This window comes from Euleptes europaea, chromosome 1 (assembly GCF_029931775.1).
Source record: "Euleptes europaea isolate rEulEur1 chromosome 1, rEulEur1.hap1, whole genome shotgun sequence".
In the NCBI taxonomy this organism is placed as follows: domain Eukaryota; kingdom Metazoa; phylum Chordata; class Lepidosauria; order Squamata; family Sphaerodactylidae; genus Euleptes; species Euleptes europaea.
In genome coordinates, this window is record NC_079312.1 from 180,999,227 (window position 1) to 181,017,049 (window position 17,823).

Sequence of the window (17,823 nt, forward strand, 5' to 3'; positions counted from 1 at the left end):
AAGAGGCAATCGGCATTACCCTGAAGAAGAAAAAGAAGAGTTGTTTTTTATATGCTGACTTTCTCTACCACTTAAGGAAGAATCAAACCAGCTTACAATCACCTTCCCCTCTCCACAACAGACACCCTGTGAGGTAGGTGGGGCTGAGAGAGCTGTGACTAGCCAAGGTCACCCAGCTGGCTTTGTGTGGAGGAGTGGGGAAACAAATCCAGTTCACCAGATTAGTGTCCGCCTCTCATGTGGAGGAGTGGGGAATCAAACCCGGTTCTCCAGATCAGAGTCCACCGCTCTTAACCACTACACCACGCTGGCATGTTAGAAAGGGCCACGAGAGCCAAACACTGACGCAACCCTTCCTGCCCTCCCTCTCATGATCTGCCTAAGTTCACAGGCAAGGATCTGTCAGACCAGGAACTGAAATGTAGTTTGAAGCTAATTCAATAACTGCAGTTTGTCCTAACTGTGGCTTTTATTTATAGAAGTGCCATCCTCCAGGTGAGACCTGGAGGTTTCCTGGAACGCCAACTGATTTCCATGCTACAGAGAACAGTTCCCCTGGAGAAAATGACACCTTCAGAGCGTAGACTGTATGGCGTCGTACCCTGCTGAGGTCCCTCCCCTCCCCAAACCCTACCTTCTCCAGCCTCCACCCCCAAACTCTCCAGGCATTTCCCAACCCGGGGCTGGCAACCCTACTTATTTAACATATGGGCACAGACTTTCTGGCTCGTTCCCTGACATTGCTTCATCCAGCTACATAGATGCCTTGCCAGAACGGCTCAATCAAGAAACTCTCTCGTCTTTCATCGCTTCTGGCTAGCAGTCTCCCTGGCCACCCTCTCTGCTCTCAGACTGCCTGACAGCAACCTTATTTCTCCCTCTGCCTCCATCTCCTTAAACACTCAGAGATGTCTGTGTGCTCTTTCCACTCATGCATGGTGGGTGGGGGTGGGGGAGGAGCAACGCCAACGGACCCTTGGCTGGCTTAGCAACTTGTTCCAGTTCACACTTCCTCCCGGAGACAGTAGAAAAGAGTAGGGGTCCAGCAGCACCTTAAAGACTAACAAAATTTCTGGCAACGTGTGAGCTTTCGTAAGCCACAGCTCACTTCTTCGGAGACAGAGGCCGTTTATGCTTGGTAATTAGCAGCGTGTTCCAGGCTGAAGTGGCCCACATTTTTTTTTTTTAATTTCTTCATGCTGAACCATCATTCCAGAAGTCATTGCGAAGTGGGCACACTCCTGCTTCGCATTTCTTAAGAGCTTTTTTAACACAACCTTTTGTATTTGCTCCTCCCCTGCATGGAAGCATTTCCTGAAGGAACCATGAAAAATCTATAAAATCTATAAAACTATACAAACGACCATTGCTAATGACTATGCAAATGAAAGTACAAAGGAGCAGGCGAGTGGGGTGGGGGTTGGAATTTGTTTGACTTTCTCCTCTTGCATCGGGACTGTGAATAGTCATTTTAAAGGGCAGATTTTAAAAAGCAGCTTTGAGCAAGCATCAAAATCGGCCCTGCATAAATGGCCAGTAGCTCAGTGGCAGAGCATGCTGGTGGTCCCAGGTTCAGTCCCCGTCAGGACCAGGTAGGAGGTGATGGAAAAGACCTCCGCCTGAGACCCTGAACCGCTGTCAGCCTGAGTAGATGGTATTGACCTTGATGGACCAATTCAGTATAAGGCAGCTTCATGTGTAAAGGGAAATCAAACAGGGCAGCTCTTGTGCATATCTCCCCCCCCCCCACTTCCCACCAAGGTTCCCAGCTGCTTTGTCCTTGGAGATAAACAGTTATGTCTCTGCAGTCACTCCCTCTCTTGGGTGACCTTTCCCCTGACTCAGAAACTCCCTTTTCCTGAAATCTGCCCCCACACAACTTGGTAGGGATGGTCCAAACAGCAGGTAGATTCCCGGCTGGGCCGCTAGACTTTCCCAGGGAAACACACACTGACTCCTCCCTTGGGATTCTCTGGAGCACAGGTTGTTTCAAGGAGCGTGACCTGCCCAAGCAACCGGAGTCTTGCTTGCCTGCCCTGCCCTGGCACACGGCTCAGTTAGCATTTCCAGGAATGTTCAGCCTGGAGAAGAGGAGGTTGATGGGGTGGGGGGGGGGGGTGAGACACATGATTGCTCTCTTGAAGTATTTGAAAGGCTGTCAGATAGAGGTTATCAGCCTCTCAGGCTAGAAGGGCCGGCCCTGGTTTGTACTTGGATGAGAGACCGCTAAAGAAGTCCAGGGTTGCCATGCAGTGGCAGGCAATGGCAAACCACCCCTGAACGTCTCTTGTCTTGATGGCTCTGACTAGCCCAGTCTCGACAGATCTCGGATGCTAAGCAGGGTGGGCCCTGGTTAGTGCTTGGATGGGAGACCACCAAGGAAGTGCAAAATCCTACACAGAGGCAGGCAGTGGCAAACCGCCTCTGTTCATCTTTTGCCTTGACCTGGATGGCCCAGGCTAGCCTGACCTTGTGAGATCTCGGAAGCTAAGCAGGGTCAGCCCTGGCCAGTACTTGGACGGGAGACCCCTGAGGAAGTCCAGGGTTACTAAATAGAAGCAGGCAAATAGCAAACCACCTCTGTTCGTATCTTACCTTGAGAACCCCTTGAAAGGTCACCATTAGTCCACTGTGACTTGATGGTGCTTTCCACCAACACCTTAGCAGCTGGGGTTAGTGAAGCCCTGGGCTACCCACTACTTTTGGTTAATGCCATTGCTGACTGTCCCCAAATCTGAAATAATTGTGGCCGAGTACAAATTGGCAGCAAGGTGTGTTGCAGTATGACTGGGGATTCACATTCCTGGATGTGGGAGCTGTCAGTGTGGCCTTGGCGCATTTGTATGGAGTTTTGCCAGAGTCAGCTGACAGTATGGCACAACAATTGGAAATCCGGCATAATAACAATTCAGTGAAACTGCGAGACATAGAAGAGTTGGTTTTATACCACGCTTTTTCTCTACCTTTAAGGAGTCTCAAAGCAGCTTACAATTGCCTCCCTTCCTCTCCCCATGAGAGATACCTTGTGAGGTAGGTGGGGCTGAGAGAGTTCGGAGAGAACTGTGACTAGCCCAAGGTCACCCAGCAGGCTTCATGTGGAGGGGAATTTAACCCGGTTCTCCAGATTAGAGTCCACCGCTCTTAACCACTACACCACGCTGTCAATAAACAATAAAAACAAGCTTGACACTTTGCCTGTGGAGCCACGTACCATATTTTAAATCCAGTTTCCTTTAAGCAGACACTTTTGAAATAGGAACTGTATACCTTATTTAAATAGGGCTAGAAGAAAACGTTTGCAATGCAAAATAACATGTCAACACAATGTGGGAAATTAATGGCGTCATTATCTTTTCCGAATGACTTGTCTGTTTAGTTATCCCGTACGACAGCTGAAACATTTTGAGCTACTACCTTTTTGACACTTTCTTTGGCCTCAGTGTTTACTTTTTTTGAGCCACAAAAATCCAGTTCCCTTTTGGCGACCTCTTTTAAGCAGCTTTGCAGGCTGGAGTCGACTTTCCTCTTTAGTCCTTTGATAACAACCGGTGCCCACAAGGGCCACAACTAGATCTTTTTAAGTTGCATTGAAATCGCTGGGAGACCTCTAATCGTCCGGCTCTGGCTTGAATGGCAGACGTCCATCTGTGCTTCATTCCTGCGCTAATATATTTTGTGAGGTTAGTGCTTAAACACTGCTGGGTGTGCCCAGGACCCCTTCCTCTTGCGTCATGGGCCAGAAACTCCCATTGGCATGCGCCACACCTGAAAGCTAGCTGTCATAGGTCCGCCAGCAGCCATTTCTGTGAACATAGCAGCCATGTGCTATGATCCTGATCATTCCTGCCGGTCACTGCCTAATTCCTATACTATAGGTTCCCGTTTGCTTGCTAATGGTATGAGACTGCCAACCCTTGCTTGCCGATGGTCAGATGATTGAAAGGTGTAAAAAAAATTATGGTAAAATTTTTAGCAGTAGAATCAGCTACCTAGGGAGGTGGTGAGCTCCCCCTCTCTGGCAGTCTTTAAGGAGTGGTGGGACAAACACTTGTCAGGGATGCTGGGATCACTGGGGATGTGGGGAGAGGTAGTTGTTAATTTCCTGCATTGGGCAGGGGGTTGGACTAGATGACCCTGGTGTTCCCTTCCAACTCTATGATTCTATGCTCTAGGCTGATCCTGCATCAAGCAGGGGGGTGGACTAGATGGCCTGTATGGATCCTTCAAACTCTCTGATTCTATGGAAACTGGGGCCAATGGGGGGGGCCTCGATAGTCCTGGGGAGAAAAAGAAAAAATAAGGCCTTGTCCACTTACAGGGAGTTCGGACCATAGATTTCCAGCTGATTCCTGGAGCTGTGCAGAAATGATAAGAGTAGCTGTAGCAATTACCAGACTCTATGGTAAATCTTTGATTCCCCCCCCCCCCAGATTAATTCTTGAGCTGTCCTGGCATTTACAAAGACAGGAGGGAAGGAATGAAAAGCCACAGAGTTTTGACTTCATCAAGAGAGGCGGTGTCTGAAGCTAGATGAAGCCATGTGGTGGTGGGGCTAAATTCTTGCTCCAAAGGAGAGCCACACTCTCCCTTAACTTGGTTGCTTCAGACACTTTGCAGAGCCCGGCTCACTTCCCCATCACCAGGGTGAAAAGCGTCCAGGATGATAAACTGCCGGAAGGTAAGAAAGGAAAAGATTCCCTTCCCTTTCCCCGGCATGCCTTTCTTCACAAATCACAAAATCACACAAGATTGGAAGAGACCACAAGGGCCATCCAGTTCAACCCCCTGCCATGGATCCCACAAAGTGCTCCCGACAGATGGCCATCTCTCTACTTCGTGACTGCATCCTTACTCAGAGTAAGGGAAATACTCGTTTCTCAAGCCATAGAAATAATGGTGACTTTGCAAGTGACGAAGGTTGAATTCCTGGGGCGTTGCTTCTGATTTGTCATCCTTACTCTCCACACACCCCTTTTAAAGACAAAACCCGCATATTTTATAAAATTGGGCTGAGGAAAAATGACGTACTGATCTAGGTGAGCCGGCAGGGCTGTGTCGAAGAGGGATGAAGTTTGTTGCATATGAAAGAAGAAGAAGAGTTGGTTTTTATATGCCGACTTTCTTTGCCACTTAAGGGAGACTCCAGCTTACAATCACCTTCCCCTCCCCACAACAGACACCCTGTGAGGTAGGTGAGGCTGAGAGAGCTCTAAGAGAGCTGTGACTCGCCCAAGGTCACCCAGCTGGCTTCCTGTATAGGAGTGGGGAAACCAACCTGGTTCACCAGATTAGCCTCTGCCACTCATGTGGAGGAGTGGGGAATCAAGCCCGGTTCTCCAGATCAGACTCCACCGCTCCAAACCACTGCTCTTAACCACTGCACCATGCTGGGAGTTCGTTCATAGCTTCTACACTACCGTTGGGTTCGTGGCTGCTTTCAGTTAATCCCTGCCTCATTTCTGTCCACGCAAACAAAGGCCCAGTTCTCACTGAGGTGGTTAACTCAGGTCTGGGTTCCACCTGGTCAGACCTCAGGTGGTGAGCCTCTCCCCGCAAAACAAATCCCCTTCTCCTAAGCATCTGTTTCTCCATAGAAATTCCATATACATAGGAAACAGATGGCGAGGAGAAGAGAATTTGTGATTTAATGCTCTCTATGCAAAAAAACAGTCTCCACCACGCTGTCTCCATGAAAATTAAGCCTTTGGTTACCTGGCTACTAGGTACAGGAGTTCAACGGATAAAGTCTCCTGCATGCTTCTTATTTAAGAGACGGGGTTATCAAACCCTTGGAAATACTGGAGTCATTTAAAATTGAGCACATGGGTTTTGCTTAGAATATACTCATCCCAGGCAAAAACGGGTTCACTTTCAAAGCAAAGGGTTTTTGTGCAGGGGAAACAAAAGATCATTTGAACTCTAGCCTAAGGGAATCAGCCAGCCAAGAACATGCTGGCTGTCAGCTGCTGTACCTAATGTGGGATATGGCGCAAGGTTTGAATCCAGAAGTCTCCCCACCCCTGACTGGGGTATTCATATACAAAAAGTGGAGAGCCAAGCTCTCTTCCTGTTTTAAAAGAAGCAGCTCCTGATTCTTTAAGAAGGCACGTCTCCTTAGTGGGCAGAAAGGAAGAGAACCATTTTGAACACATGAAGCTGCCTTCTACTGAATCAGACCCTTGGTCCATCAAAGTCAGTATTGTCTACTCAGCCCGGCAGCGGCTCTCCAGGGTCTCAGGCGGAGGTCTTTCCCATCACCTACTTGCCTAGTCCCTTTAACTGGAGATGCCGGGGATTGAACCTGGGACCTTCTGCATGCCAAGCAGGTGCTCTACCACTGAGCCACGGCCCCTCCCTATAAAATAACTATAGTCTAACCATGGTCACGTGAACACATGAAAGCTGCCTTATACCGAATCAGACCCTCAGTCCATCAAAGTCAGTATTGTCTGCTCAGACCAGCAGCGCCTCTCAGGCAGAGGTCTTTCGCATCACCTACTTGCCTGGTCCCTTTAACTGGAGATGCCGGGGATTGAATCTGGGCCTTCTGCATGCCAAGCAGGTGTTCTACTACTGTGCCACAGCCCCTCAGGCAGAGGTCATTCACATCACTACTGCCTGGTCCTTTTTAACTGGAAATGCTGGGGGTTGAACTGGGGACCTTCTGCATGCTAAGCAGATGCTCCAGCACGCTCTAGTCTGACTAAGAATATCTAAAACTTGCTATATTAGGCTGAGGGTGTACCAAAGTCAGAGCAAGAAGACAACAGCCTTCCCTTGTTGGTGTCGTCCAGCAACTGGTACCGAAGACTGGGTCTCAGCAGAACTACTGCTAGAGATGTTTTCATAGAATTGCTGGCCTGGAAATTACCCCAGAGTTGTTAGCCATGCTTGAATCGGCCCATCAAAGCTTAAACCCTCTCCAGCCGCCACACATATGAGCTTTAGGTCAGGGGTCCCCAACCCTTTTGGAGCCTGCTGGCACCCTTGGGATTCTGGCACAGAATAGTGGGCACAGCCACCAAATGGCTGCCGTACCATATCTTCACTCACAGAGTGAAGGTCCTTGTATTGGGGTGACCCCTTGCTGCCAAAGCAAATTTTGTTTTGAAGATCTGCCCAGCCAATCAGAAGCCTTAATGATCCAAAGCCCCACTAGCCTTGCCCACTTTCTAAAAACCCTTGGTGGGCAGCGTGGTCCCCGCGGGCACTTTGTTGCGGCCCCCTGCTGTAGAAGATCCTAGCAGGTGTGTCCAAAGACAGACGTTAACAGAGACGGCTCCCCTAATTTCCCTCTTGCACACCTGCACCCGTGTGTCCGCCGCGGTCAATGCCATCTCCACGTTTCCCATCTAAATTTGCCCACGGCGTGTTTAGCTACCAGGTTTTCATCATTGTGGCTGTGACATCATAACCCTCTTAAAAATCTTCGTTGGTTTCTCCTCCCTGTAATTATGATAGGTGGCCGGGCTTTGCAGGTGTTCCTCGGAGAAAATGAGTAACCCAGAACTGCAATTCTGGATGAGTCTTCGCCAGTGCCTCAAACTGAAGGCAGTAATGCTTTTCCATCGCCGGCCGAAAGTGCCCCGCCTCATTAAGTCAAGAATTGCGTTTGATTGCTTTGTAACCGTATCCCACTGATGGCTCATAGCCCTTCTGTGACTGAACAAGATCTGCCCAGTTCTTTCCTCATCTTTCCTTTTCAGCTGATGAGTCCTTAACTAACAATGCAAAATGTAGCTCCCGATCTGTGACTCTGCATTATCAAACTTTGTTTTTCTTCTCTAGAAAAGCTTTCCTTGTTCTTTGATGGTGACCCCCCCCTCCAACTTCTTTTTTAAAGCATTTTGTTAAATTTATTGTTAACAAAATTACAATAAACAAAATGAAGAAAAAGGGAAAAAAATAAAAATACAAACACAGAGACAAAAAGATACTTCCGTTTTCGTTTGTATCGAATATAAATCTAATTAAGAAATTACAACCTGTTCTCTGGCTACATATACAAAATTATTTTTTAATTATTCTTACAACTAAAAAAATCAAACTTTTCTCTATCATACCTACATTCTTATTCTTCTACTCTTCAAACCCACAAATCATCAATTCATTCTTTTCCGTATTACGCAAAAAGTCCATAAATGGTTTCCATTTCCGCAAATTCCAACATCTTGACAAGCCATTCTTCTTTGGAGGTATAGATGGATGTTTCCATTTTTGCACATATAATATTCTTGCTGCTGAAATCATATCTAATAGCAAACATCCATATTTTTTTTTCCAACTTGCTGTCCATAAAACCCAAAAGATACCCCCCCTCCAACTTCTTAATATCTGTGATGTTCGTCAGCACTGTCATAACTAGAATGATCTATAGATTAAAACCAGACCTCGGGAATCTCTGCTGCTCGCTCTTCTAATCTGGAAGGTTATCGGCGGAAAGGTCAATACATCCTCTGGAGACACAGGGATTGAGTCGGGCTCATCTAGGAGAATCGCCTGCGCTCCAGTGCACACCTGGACAGATGGAGCAGGTGTCTCTTTGTTTCCCCTGAGACACCCTTAGGGGCTGTAGCCTAATGTACTTAAAGAATTTCTTATTGTTGGTTTTGATGCGTTTAGCAATACATCCTTCAAAATCTTTTTTTTCCCATCTCTAATTGTTTGCTTGCATTTCTTTGTGCACGTTTGCATTTGCTTTTGTTTGCCTCATTTGGGCAACCCGGTTTCTGAAGGAAGCCTTTTCCCCCCTCTAATGCCTTCCTTCACCTTACCCATTAGCCATAGCGGTAACCTTTCGGACTTTATTCTACCTTTCCTGACCTGCAGTATACATTCTATTTGAACCTCTGGTATTGAGGACTTGAGTAACCCCCAAGCCTTTTCTAGAGATTTAACCCCCCCAACGGTTCCTTTCAACTTCCTTTTTACCAAGTTCTTCATTTTAGAGAAGTTCTCTCTTTTAAAGTCAAATGTAATTGCGTGAGATTTTCCAGGCGCTTTCCCACACAGATATAAATTAAACTTTATGTCATTGTGGTCACTGTTGCCAGTTGGCTCAACTACATCCACATCCCGCACTAAGTTGCTGGCAGCACTACAGAGTATTCAGTCCAGGGTCGCCTTCCTTCTAGTTGGGTCCATGACCAACTGTTCGAGAGCACAGTCATTGAGGAAGTCTAGGAATGTTATCTCTTTGGCTTGACTGGAGTGTGCATTTATCCAGCCACTATGAGGGTAGTTGAAGTCTCCCATTGTTACTACTTAGTCAACTTTGGATGCCTCCCTGATTTCATTCTCCATCTCTAGATCACCCTGAGCCTTTTGGTCAGGGGGCAGATAGAACATCCCCTGTACTAAATTACCTTTGGGGCCCGGTATTGTCACCCACAAGGATTCTGTGGACAAGCCTGCCCTCCTGGATGAACATAGCAACACCCCCTCCAATATGCCCTTCCTAGTCAATTCTATAGAGTTTGTATCCAGGGATGACCGTATCCCACTGGTTCTCTCCTTTCCACCAGGTTTCTATAATGCTCACTATATCTATGTTTTCCTTTAAAACTAAGCACTCTTAACTCCCCCAGTTTTCACTTGGAGGCTTCTGGCATTAGCATAGAAACACCTCCACACTATCTCTCTCTTTTGTCTTTCCTGGCATGTGCCTTTGGGCCTCCTTGAGTGGCTATCTTGCTTTACATTATCATCCCCTTTCATATCTACCCCATCCCCATGTGGGCAATCAGAAGCATTTTCCCCTTTGTCCATTTGCAATGAGTCTGCCTGAACTGGAGGCTTCTCAGCTCCTGTCAGCTTTCCCCCCACGTCCCTCAAGGGCTGTATTGTCTACTCAGACTGGTAGTGGCTCTCCATATTCTCAGGATGAGGTCTTTCGCATCAACTACTGTCTGGTCCTTTTAGTTGGAGATGCCGGAGATTGAACCTGGGATCTTCTGTGTGCCAAGCAGAGCCACTGAGCCTCAGCCTTCCCTGATCGCATGAAGGTGCCCTATACTGAATCAGACCCTTGGTCCGTTAAGGTCAGTATTGTCAACTCAGACTGGCAGCGGCTTTCCAGGGTCTCAGGCCAAGGTCTTTCACATCATCTCCTGCCTGGCCCTTTGAACTGAAGATGCCGGGGATTGAACCTGTAACCTTCTGCATGCAAAGCAGAGTTGTTTTATGGAGCTTGTGATTGTGTTGAAAGTGCACCACAGACAGGAGTGGAGGCATCAAACCAATGCAAATGAACCTTGAAGCTTTGTAGAAAAGAGTGTCGTTGCCTTCCCTCTCTCTCGCCGCATGTTTGAATTTGCAGCTTCCTGCCTGGGCTGCGCCCGAAATCCAGATGACTTAGCAGAACTCTGTCTGCGTTGTCCGGCCCAGTGGTTAGACTCGGGGCCATGCCAGGCTCCTTTGGGCTCGCTATTTTCCTCCGGAAGTTCCTCGTTCTATTTATAGCAGCCGCCGCACACGTCACTGGCAGCTTCCCCTGCCTGAGAGGTACGAGCAGGTCACGGGGCGTGGGCCGCAGCCCGGGCAGTTGGTGAGTCACCCCCTGGTCCGTGCTGCCTGGTTGGCAGCAGAAGCGGGGGATCCTTTCTCTGTCATTGTCCGTGACGTACCTGGGGAGCGGTGTAGCTACAGGCCCGACCGGTTTGGCCAGGATGCCCTCGCTCGTCACGTGTGACGGGCCCGCTTGGTCATTATAGCCGTAGGGCCCTTCCCGCAGGACAGTGCTGAGGTCTTTCACTCAGCCGCGGGCATCTCCTTCCTGCACCAGAAAGTGAAGCTGGAGGTGTGTCTGAGAGGGGAACTGCTTACAGGTTTCCCTCCGTGTGTGTGTGTGTTTGGGGTGTGTGATTTCACCTGCTTTCAGGAGGACCGTGTGCCCTCAACTCTTAAGTAGTGCCGTAAGGAAAATGGCATTGTTTAGAATCATAATGTTGGAAGGGGTTTAAGAAGAATGTAGACAAGCTGAAATGTTTCCAGAGGAGGGCAACAAAGATGGCCAGGGGTCTGGAGACCAAGTCCTGTGAGCAAAGGTTGAAGGAGCTGGGTATGTTTAGCCTGAAGAGGAGAAGACTGAGAGGGGATATGATAACCACCTTCAAGTACTTGAAGGGTTGTCATAGAGAGGAGGGTGCCGAGTTGTTTTCTGTTGCTCCAGAAGATTGAACCAGAACCAATGGGTTGAAATTAAATCAAAACAGTTTCTGTCTAGACATTAGGAAGAATTTCCTAACAGTTAGAGCAGTTCCTCAGTGGAACAGGCTTCCTCGGGAGGTGGTGGGCTCTCCTTCCCTGGAGGTTTTTAAGCAGAGGCTAGATGACCATCTGTCAGCAATGCTGATTCTGTTACCTTAAGCAGATGATGACAGGGAGGGCACCTTGGCTATCTTCTGGGCCTGGAGTAGGGGTCACTGGGGGTGTGGGAGGGGAAGTAGTTGTGAATTTCCTGCATTGTGCAGGGGGTTGGACTAGATGACCTTGGGGTTCCCTTCCAACTCTATGATTCTATGGGTCATACAGGCCGTCTAGAAGAAGGTTCCTGGTGGTCGGGGGTGGGGCTGCTGTCTCACTGGTACTATCTCATATACACACAGCAACAGGCAGAAGCGAAAGACATCTGTCAAACCAATCTGCTCAATTTGCATAATGGATGCCGGCCATTTTTTACAGTAAGAGTAGTTCAACAGTGAAATGGGCTGCTTAGGGAGGTGGTGAGCTCCCCCCTGGCTGGCAGTCTTCAGTTAGCGGCTACACAAGAACTTGTGAGGGATGCTCTAGGCTGATCCTAGAGGGGATCAGCCTAGAGGGGAGGGGGAGGGGATTGGACTAGCGTGGTGTAGTGGTTAAGAGCAGTAATTTGGAGCGGTGGACGCTAATCTGGAGAACCGGGTTTGATTCCCCACTCCTCCACATGAGCGTCAGAGACTAATCTAGTGAACCGGGTTGGTTTCCCCACTTCTCCACATGAAGCCAGCTGCATGACCTTGGGCTAGTCACAGCTTTCTCAGCCCCACCTACCTCACAGGGTGTCTGTTGTGGGGAGGGGAAGGGAAGGTGACTGTAAGCCAGTTTGATTCTTCCTTAAGTGGTAAAGAAAGTCGGCATATAAAAACCCAACTCTTCTTCTTCTCCTCCCTCCCCGACGCGCAGGTTTCCACCTGAGCGGCATCGTGACTGAGCCGTCGGGCCCCAGCGAACCCGAGCATGGCTACCACGTCTCCATCAGCTTCGACCGCTGCAAGATCACTTCGGTGAGCTGCGCCTGCGACAACCGGGACATCTTCTACTGCGCCCACGTGGTGGCGCTGTCCCTGCATCGCATCCGCCATGCCCGCCAAGTGGAGCTGCGCCTGCCCATCTCGGAGACCTTGTCCCAGATGAACCGGGACCAGCTGCAGAAGTTCGTGCAGTACCTGATCAGCGCCCACCACACGGAGGTGCTGCCCACCGCCCAGAGGCTGGCGGATGAGATTCTGCTGCTGGGATCTGAGATCAACCGAGTGCACGGTAGGTAGGGGCTCTTGGTAGGGAGAGGCTGCAGATGCGGCTCGGGCAGCCAGTACCTTTTGCTGGTACCCATTTCCCCCCTTCTCAGCAGAGGGTTTGAAGGGGTAAACACATGAACACGTGAACACATGAAGCTGCCTTCTACTGATCAAGACCCTTTGTCCATCAAAGTCAGTATTGTCTACTCAGACTGGCAGCGGCTCTCCAGGGTCTCAGGCAGGGGGCTTTCACATCATCTACTTGCCTAGTCCCTTTAACTGGAGATGCCAGGGATTGAACCTGGGACCTTCTGCCTGCCAAGCAGATGTTCTACCACTGAGCCATGCCCCCTCCCCAGATGCCTTATACTGAATTAGACCATCTGTCCATCAAGGTCAGTATTTACTCAGACTGGCAGCGGCTCTCCAGGGTCTCAGGCAGGGGTCTTTCACATCACCTACCTGCCTAGTCCCTTTAACAGGAGATGCCGAGGATTGAACATGGGACCTTCTGCATGCCAAGCAGAGGCTCTTCCACTGAGACACAGCCCCTCCCCAAATGACTTATACTGAATCAGACCCTGGGTCCATCAAAGTCAGTATTGTCTGCTCAGACCGGCAGTGGCTCTCCAGGGTCTTAGGCAGAGGTCTTTCCCATCACCTACTTGCCTGGTCCCTTTAACTGGAGATGCCGGGTACTGAACCTAGGTCCTTCTTCATGCCAAGCAGGTGCTCTACCACTGAGCCACGGCCCCTCCCAGGGGGGTGATGTGGAGGGAGATGAATGAGAGAGGAATGGCCCCTTGTATTGCAAAGAAATCCAGTGTTGCTGTCTGATTTCTTATTGCAGGGGGCCTCGAGCCTGTGGGTACCTTATGGAACTCTGACCCAGCGTGGTGGGTGCAGCCACAAAACGGCCGCTGCAGGAGGCGCAGCCAGCTACAGAAGCAGCTGCTGCAGCTTCCCTTTAACCACACAGTGAAGATCTTTGTGCTGTGGTGGCGGCTGCCGCCACCGCAACATTTTTAAAAACCTGCACTTCCGATCAGATCTGCAGTGGCCACTCAAAAGCCTCGGTGGGCAATGGCTCCAGCTGGCTATGCCCACTTTCTAAAAACACTTGGTGGGTGCCAGGAAAGGTGTTGGCAGGCGCTGTTGGCACCCATGGGCCCCATGTTGGGGGCCCTGCCTTATTGGTCACTTAACTAAAGCCAAGATTCTGGTTCACCAAGACTGCCACAGTGTTTACAACAACTTCTTTTATATACAAAGTGTGCTGGGAAGAAGGAGAATTGGCATAATAGAGCGACAGTAGTACGCTGCTGTAAATGGAGGAGGTATGTCCTACAGGTATAATGATCAGATTTCATGATAGGGACCCTTTCCTTTTTGTTTTAATTATATTTTTAATTTTATTTTTATATGAAGGTATACAGGAAAAGATAATAGGGGAAGGGAAAAAGAAGAAGGTAAAACATAATCCATCTTCCGAGCCGTGGCATAACCTGTACTTAAAAAAGAAACTATTACGATAACTTCTGTCATTCATCCTAAACATTTAAACATCTTAAAACTCAATTTAAAAAAAAGTTCATCCCCCAGACCTCAGCATAAACTAAACTTAAGGAAATCTAGTATCTTCTATCCATTATCCTATACATTTAAATGTCTTAAATCTCACTGAGCATTTTCACTGAACACTCTTTGCAAATCTGCCTGTCCCCGCTTGTAAAAGCTCAGCCTCTTAGGCCGGTCCATATAGCTCCCGCTCTGATTTGTCTTTACGAGTTCCTTTACGCTATTTTCAATTTTGGCCTTATTCAACAGCTCTTTCAAATATATCTTCTCATTGATTCCAGTGCCATAAACGTCATTGCTCAATGAGGAAAATAAGGGTTCGATTCCCCCATCCTCCCTCTTTAAAAAAAAAACATTGTTCTGAAGAATCTGGCTGAGCCAAGATTTGTCCCCTTGTGTTTGCTGGGAAAGAAGGCGATCTTAGTTAACCCGTTGGTTCTCGCCGGGGGAGGTCGGTTAGGGGTACGTTGGCTCCTGGCTTCCGTGAGTGACTCTCTGGTGGTCTCTGCTCAGGTGCCCCCGACCCCACTGCCGGGGCCGGCATTGAGGACGCGAACTGCTGGCACCTGGACGAAGAGCAGATCCAAGAACAGGTGAAGCAGCTCCTCTCGAACGGCGGCTACTACGGGGCCAGCAAGCAACTGCAGTCCATGTTCAACAAGGTAAAAAAAAATTGTCTCCGTTGTCGTCGGCCTCTTTCTGTCGCTCCCTTTTGGAATAGGGCATTACCTGAACGCTGCCCTCGATATCCTCTCCTCTGCACAGAGAAGCAAATCATTCCGACAGAGAGCCGGTGTGGTGTGGTGGTTCTAGTGTCAGGTGGCGTCTTCAAAATGCTGCTTGGTGCTTAGGGCTTCGGCGCAAGGAGGAACTGGTCTCAGGCTCGAGAGGCTGAAGCTGGACTCTCTCAGTAAGAACATAACAAGAGTCCTGCTGGATCCAGCCAGGGGTCCATCTGGTCCAGCCTCCTGGCTTACACAGGGGCCAACCAGTTCCTCTGGAGGTCCAACAACAGGGCACAGAGGCCAAGGCCTTCCCCTGATAATAACCTCAGAAGAGCCCTGCTGGATCAGACCAGTGAGGGTCCATCTAGTTCAGCATCCTGCCTCACCCAGTGGCCCACCAGTTCCTCTGAAGGGCCAACCACAGGGCAGAGAGGCCGAGGGCCTTCCCCTGATGTTGATTCCGGGCACTGGCATTGAGAGGTTGACTGCCTCTGAACTTGGAGGTTCCCTTTAGTCACCATGGCTGGTAGCCACTCATAGACCTCTCTCCTCCAAGCATCTGTCCAACTTTCCCTTTTAAAGCCATCTACGCCCAGGGCTGTCATTACCTCCACGGGAACTGAATTTCACATTTTAAGTTCTCACTGCGTAAAGAAGTATTTCCATTTGTCCTGAATCTTCTGCCCATCAGGTTCATTTGACGCCCTCGAGTTCTAGTATTTTGGGGAGAGGGAGAAAAAGTTCTCTTTGTCAAGTACCGAGTGCATAAATTTATGTGGAGGGGTGTAGTATGTGAATGGTGGAGGGGCTTTCCAGTGACTCGTGAGACTACGGTTTTGGGGGAGAAGACGGCTTCTTTTCCGGTGTCCTCGCGCTCTCCAGGTGTGACTTCTCCTCTTCCCCCAGGTGCGGGAGATGCTCCGGATGCGGGACTCCAACGGGGCACGGATGCTCATCTTGATGACGGAGCAGTTCCTGCAGGACCCACGCCTGGCCCTGTGGCGGCAGCAAGGGGCCGGCATGACCGACAAGTGCCGGCAGCTCTGGGATGAACTCGGTGGGTGTTGCACCCGTCCAAGAGAGACCGCGTCCAGGGCGGAATTCAGCTGTCCTCCTTTTGAAACGTCAAGTTTCTAGCCCTTAAGGTTGCAGAGGGAAGCCTGAAAACACGTAGGCAGGAAGAAGTAGAGTTGGTTGTTTATATGTCCAGCTTTCTCCACCACTTAAGGAGGAATCAAGCCGTCTTACAATCCCCTTCCCTTCCCCTCCCCACAACAGACACCCTGTGAGGTAGGTGAGGCTGAGAGAGCTGTGACTAGCCCAAGGTCACCCAGCTGGCTTCGTGTGGAGGAGTGGGGAAACAAATCCAGTTCACCAGATTAGCCTCCACCACTCATGTGGAGGAGCGGGGAATCAAACCCGGTTCTCCAGTTCAGACTCCACCGCTCCAAACCACCGCTCTTAACCACGACACCACGCTGACTCTCACTGACACTGGAATTTCAGGAACCACTGACATTCTAGAAACCAGCATAGGAGCTTGGTGTTGGAAAGAGCCGTTAAGTCACAGCCGACTTACGGTGACCCCATAGGGCTTTCAAGGCAAGAGACATACAGAGGTGGTTAGCCATTTCCTGGCCTCTGTGTGCAGACCCTGGACTTTCTTGATGGTCTCCCATCCAGGTACTAGCCAGGGCCCACCCTGCTTAGCTTCCGAGATCTGTCGAGATCAGGCTGGCCTGGGCCATCCAAGTCCAGGCAAAGAGACATTCAGAGGTGGTTTGCTATTGCTTGCCTCTGCACAGCAACCCTGGACTTCCTCGGTGGTCTCCCACCCAGGTACTAGCCAGGGCCAACCCTGCTTTGCTTCCGAGATCTGACGAGTTCAGGCTGGCCTGGGCCATCTCGGTCAAGGTGATTGACAGCTGTTAAAAGGTGTGCAACCCTCAGAATGTGGCGAAATTTCAAAGGAAGGGCTGTTCTAGGTTTTCCTGCCGTGCAGTAGCTGTTCCTGCCCCATAAAACCCCAGACGTACCTAACACCTCCCTATGATATCAAGTGAGCCTGGGGGGGGCAGGTATATGGGGTATAAGCTGTTCTTCCGTGGGCCAGGATCCTGTCCATCTTCAGGCTGCAGTGTATTTTATGCCCTTGAATGCATCCGGTGGCCCTCGCCCTGGTCCTGCTGCCCCCACATCATTTACCTGTCGGAGGGTCTTTTTGGTTGGGGCCTCTCAAGACGCTTTTTCGGTGCCAGGGGCCTGCCTGCTAACATGGCCACTTTCTCCTTTGTGCCGCAGGGGCCCTGTGGGTGTGCGTGGTCCTGAGCCCCCACTGCAAGCTGGAAGAGCGGGCTCTCTGGCTGCAGCTCCTCAAGAGGTGGAACAAGCTGGACGTTTGCCCGTTGGAGGAGGGCAACTACTCCTGCGACAGCACCAGCTCTGGTGGCGCCTTGCAGCCCAACCCAAACCGCAGCCCAGGTAGGGGGAAACCCGCGCTGGGGTTCTGGCCGCCCTCTTGAGGAGAAAAGTCCCGGCTTTTGTCCCTCCTCTCCACCCTCAGGCCTTTGTTCGCTCAGAGCAGGGTTCCTCAACATGAAGAAGAGGAGTTGGTTTTTACATGCCACCTTTCTCTACCACTTAAGGGAGACTCAAACGGGCTTACAATCACCTTCCCTTCCCCTCCCCCACAACAGACACCTTGCAAGGTAGGTAGAGCTGAGAGAGCTCTAAGAGAGCTGTGACCAGCCCAAGGTCACCCAGCTGGCTTCGTGTGTAGGAGAGGGGAAACCGATCCGGTTCACCAGATTAGCCTCCGCCGCTCATGTGGAAGAGTGGTTGAATCGAACCCGGTTCTCCTGATCAGAGTCCACCGCTCCAAACCAACGCTCTTAACCACTACACCACACTGGCTCTCAGCATGGAGCCCGTGGGAGCCGTTGTGTCCGCCAGTATTCCCCTTGGCGCCTGCTGGGGTTTTCAGAAAGTGGGTGGGGCGGCGATGTTTTTAAATTATCATTGGC

At 50.0% G+C, this 17,823-nt stretch overlaps 1 protein-coding gene across 1 annotated transcript in view; it reads left to right on the forward strand.

Moving 5' to 3' along the window:
- The window catches only part of ZSWIM4 (zinc finger SWIM-type containing 4), a 50,063-nt gene that overhangs the window by 18,463 nt on the left and 13,777 nt on the right, over positions 1 to 17,823 (forward strand). The window contains exons 3-6 of the mRNA XM_056866103.1: positions 12,163 to 12,519; positions 14,589 to 14,737; positions 15,707 to 15,857; positions 17,102 to 17,281. Of these exons, the coding sequence (XP_056722081.1) occupies positions 12,163 to 12,519; positions 14,589 to 14,737; positions 15,707 to 15,857; positions 17,102 to 17,281 (837 nt within the window). The remainder of the gene's footprint in view (positions 1 to 12,162; positions 12,520 to 14,588; positions 14,738 to 15,706; positions 15,858 to 17,101; positions 17,282 to 17,823) is intronic.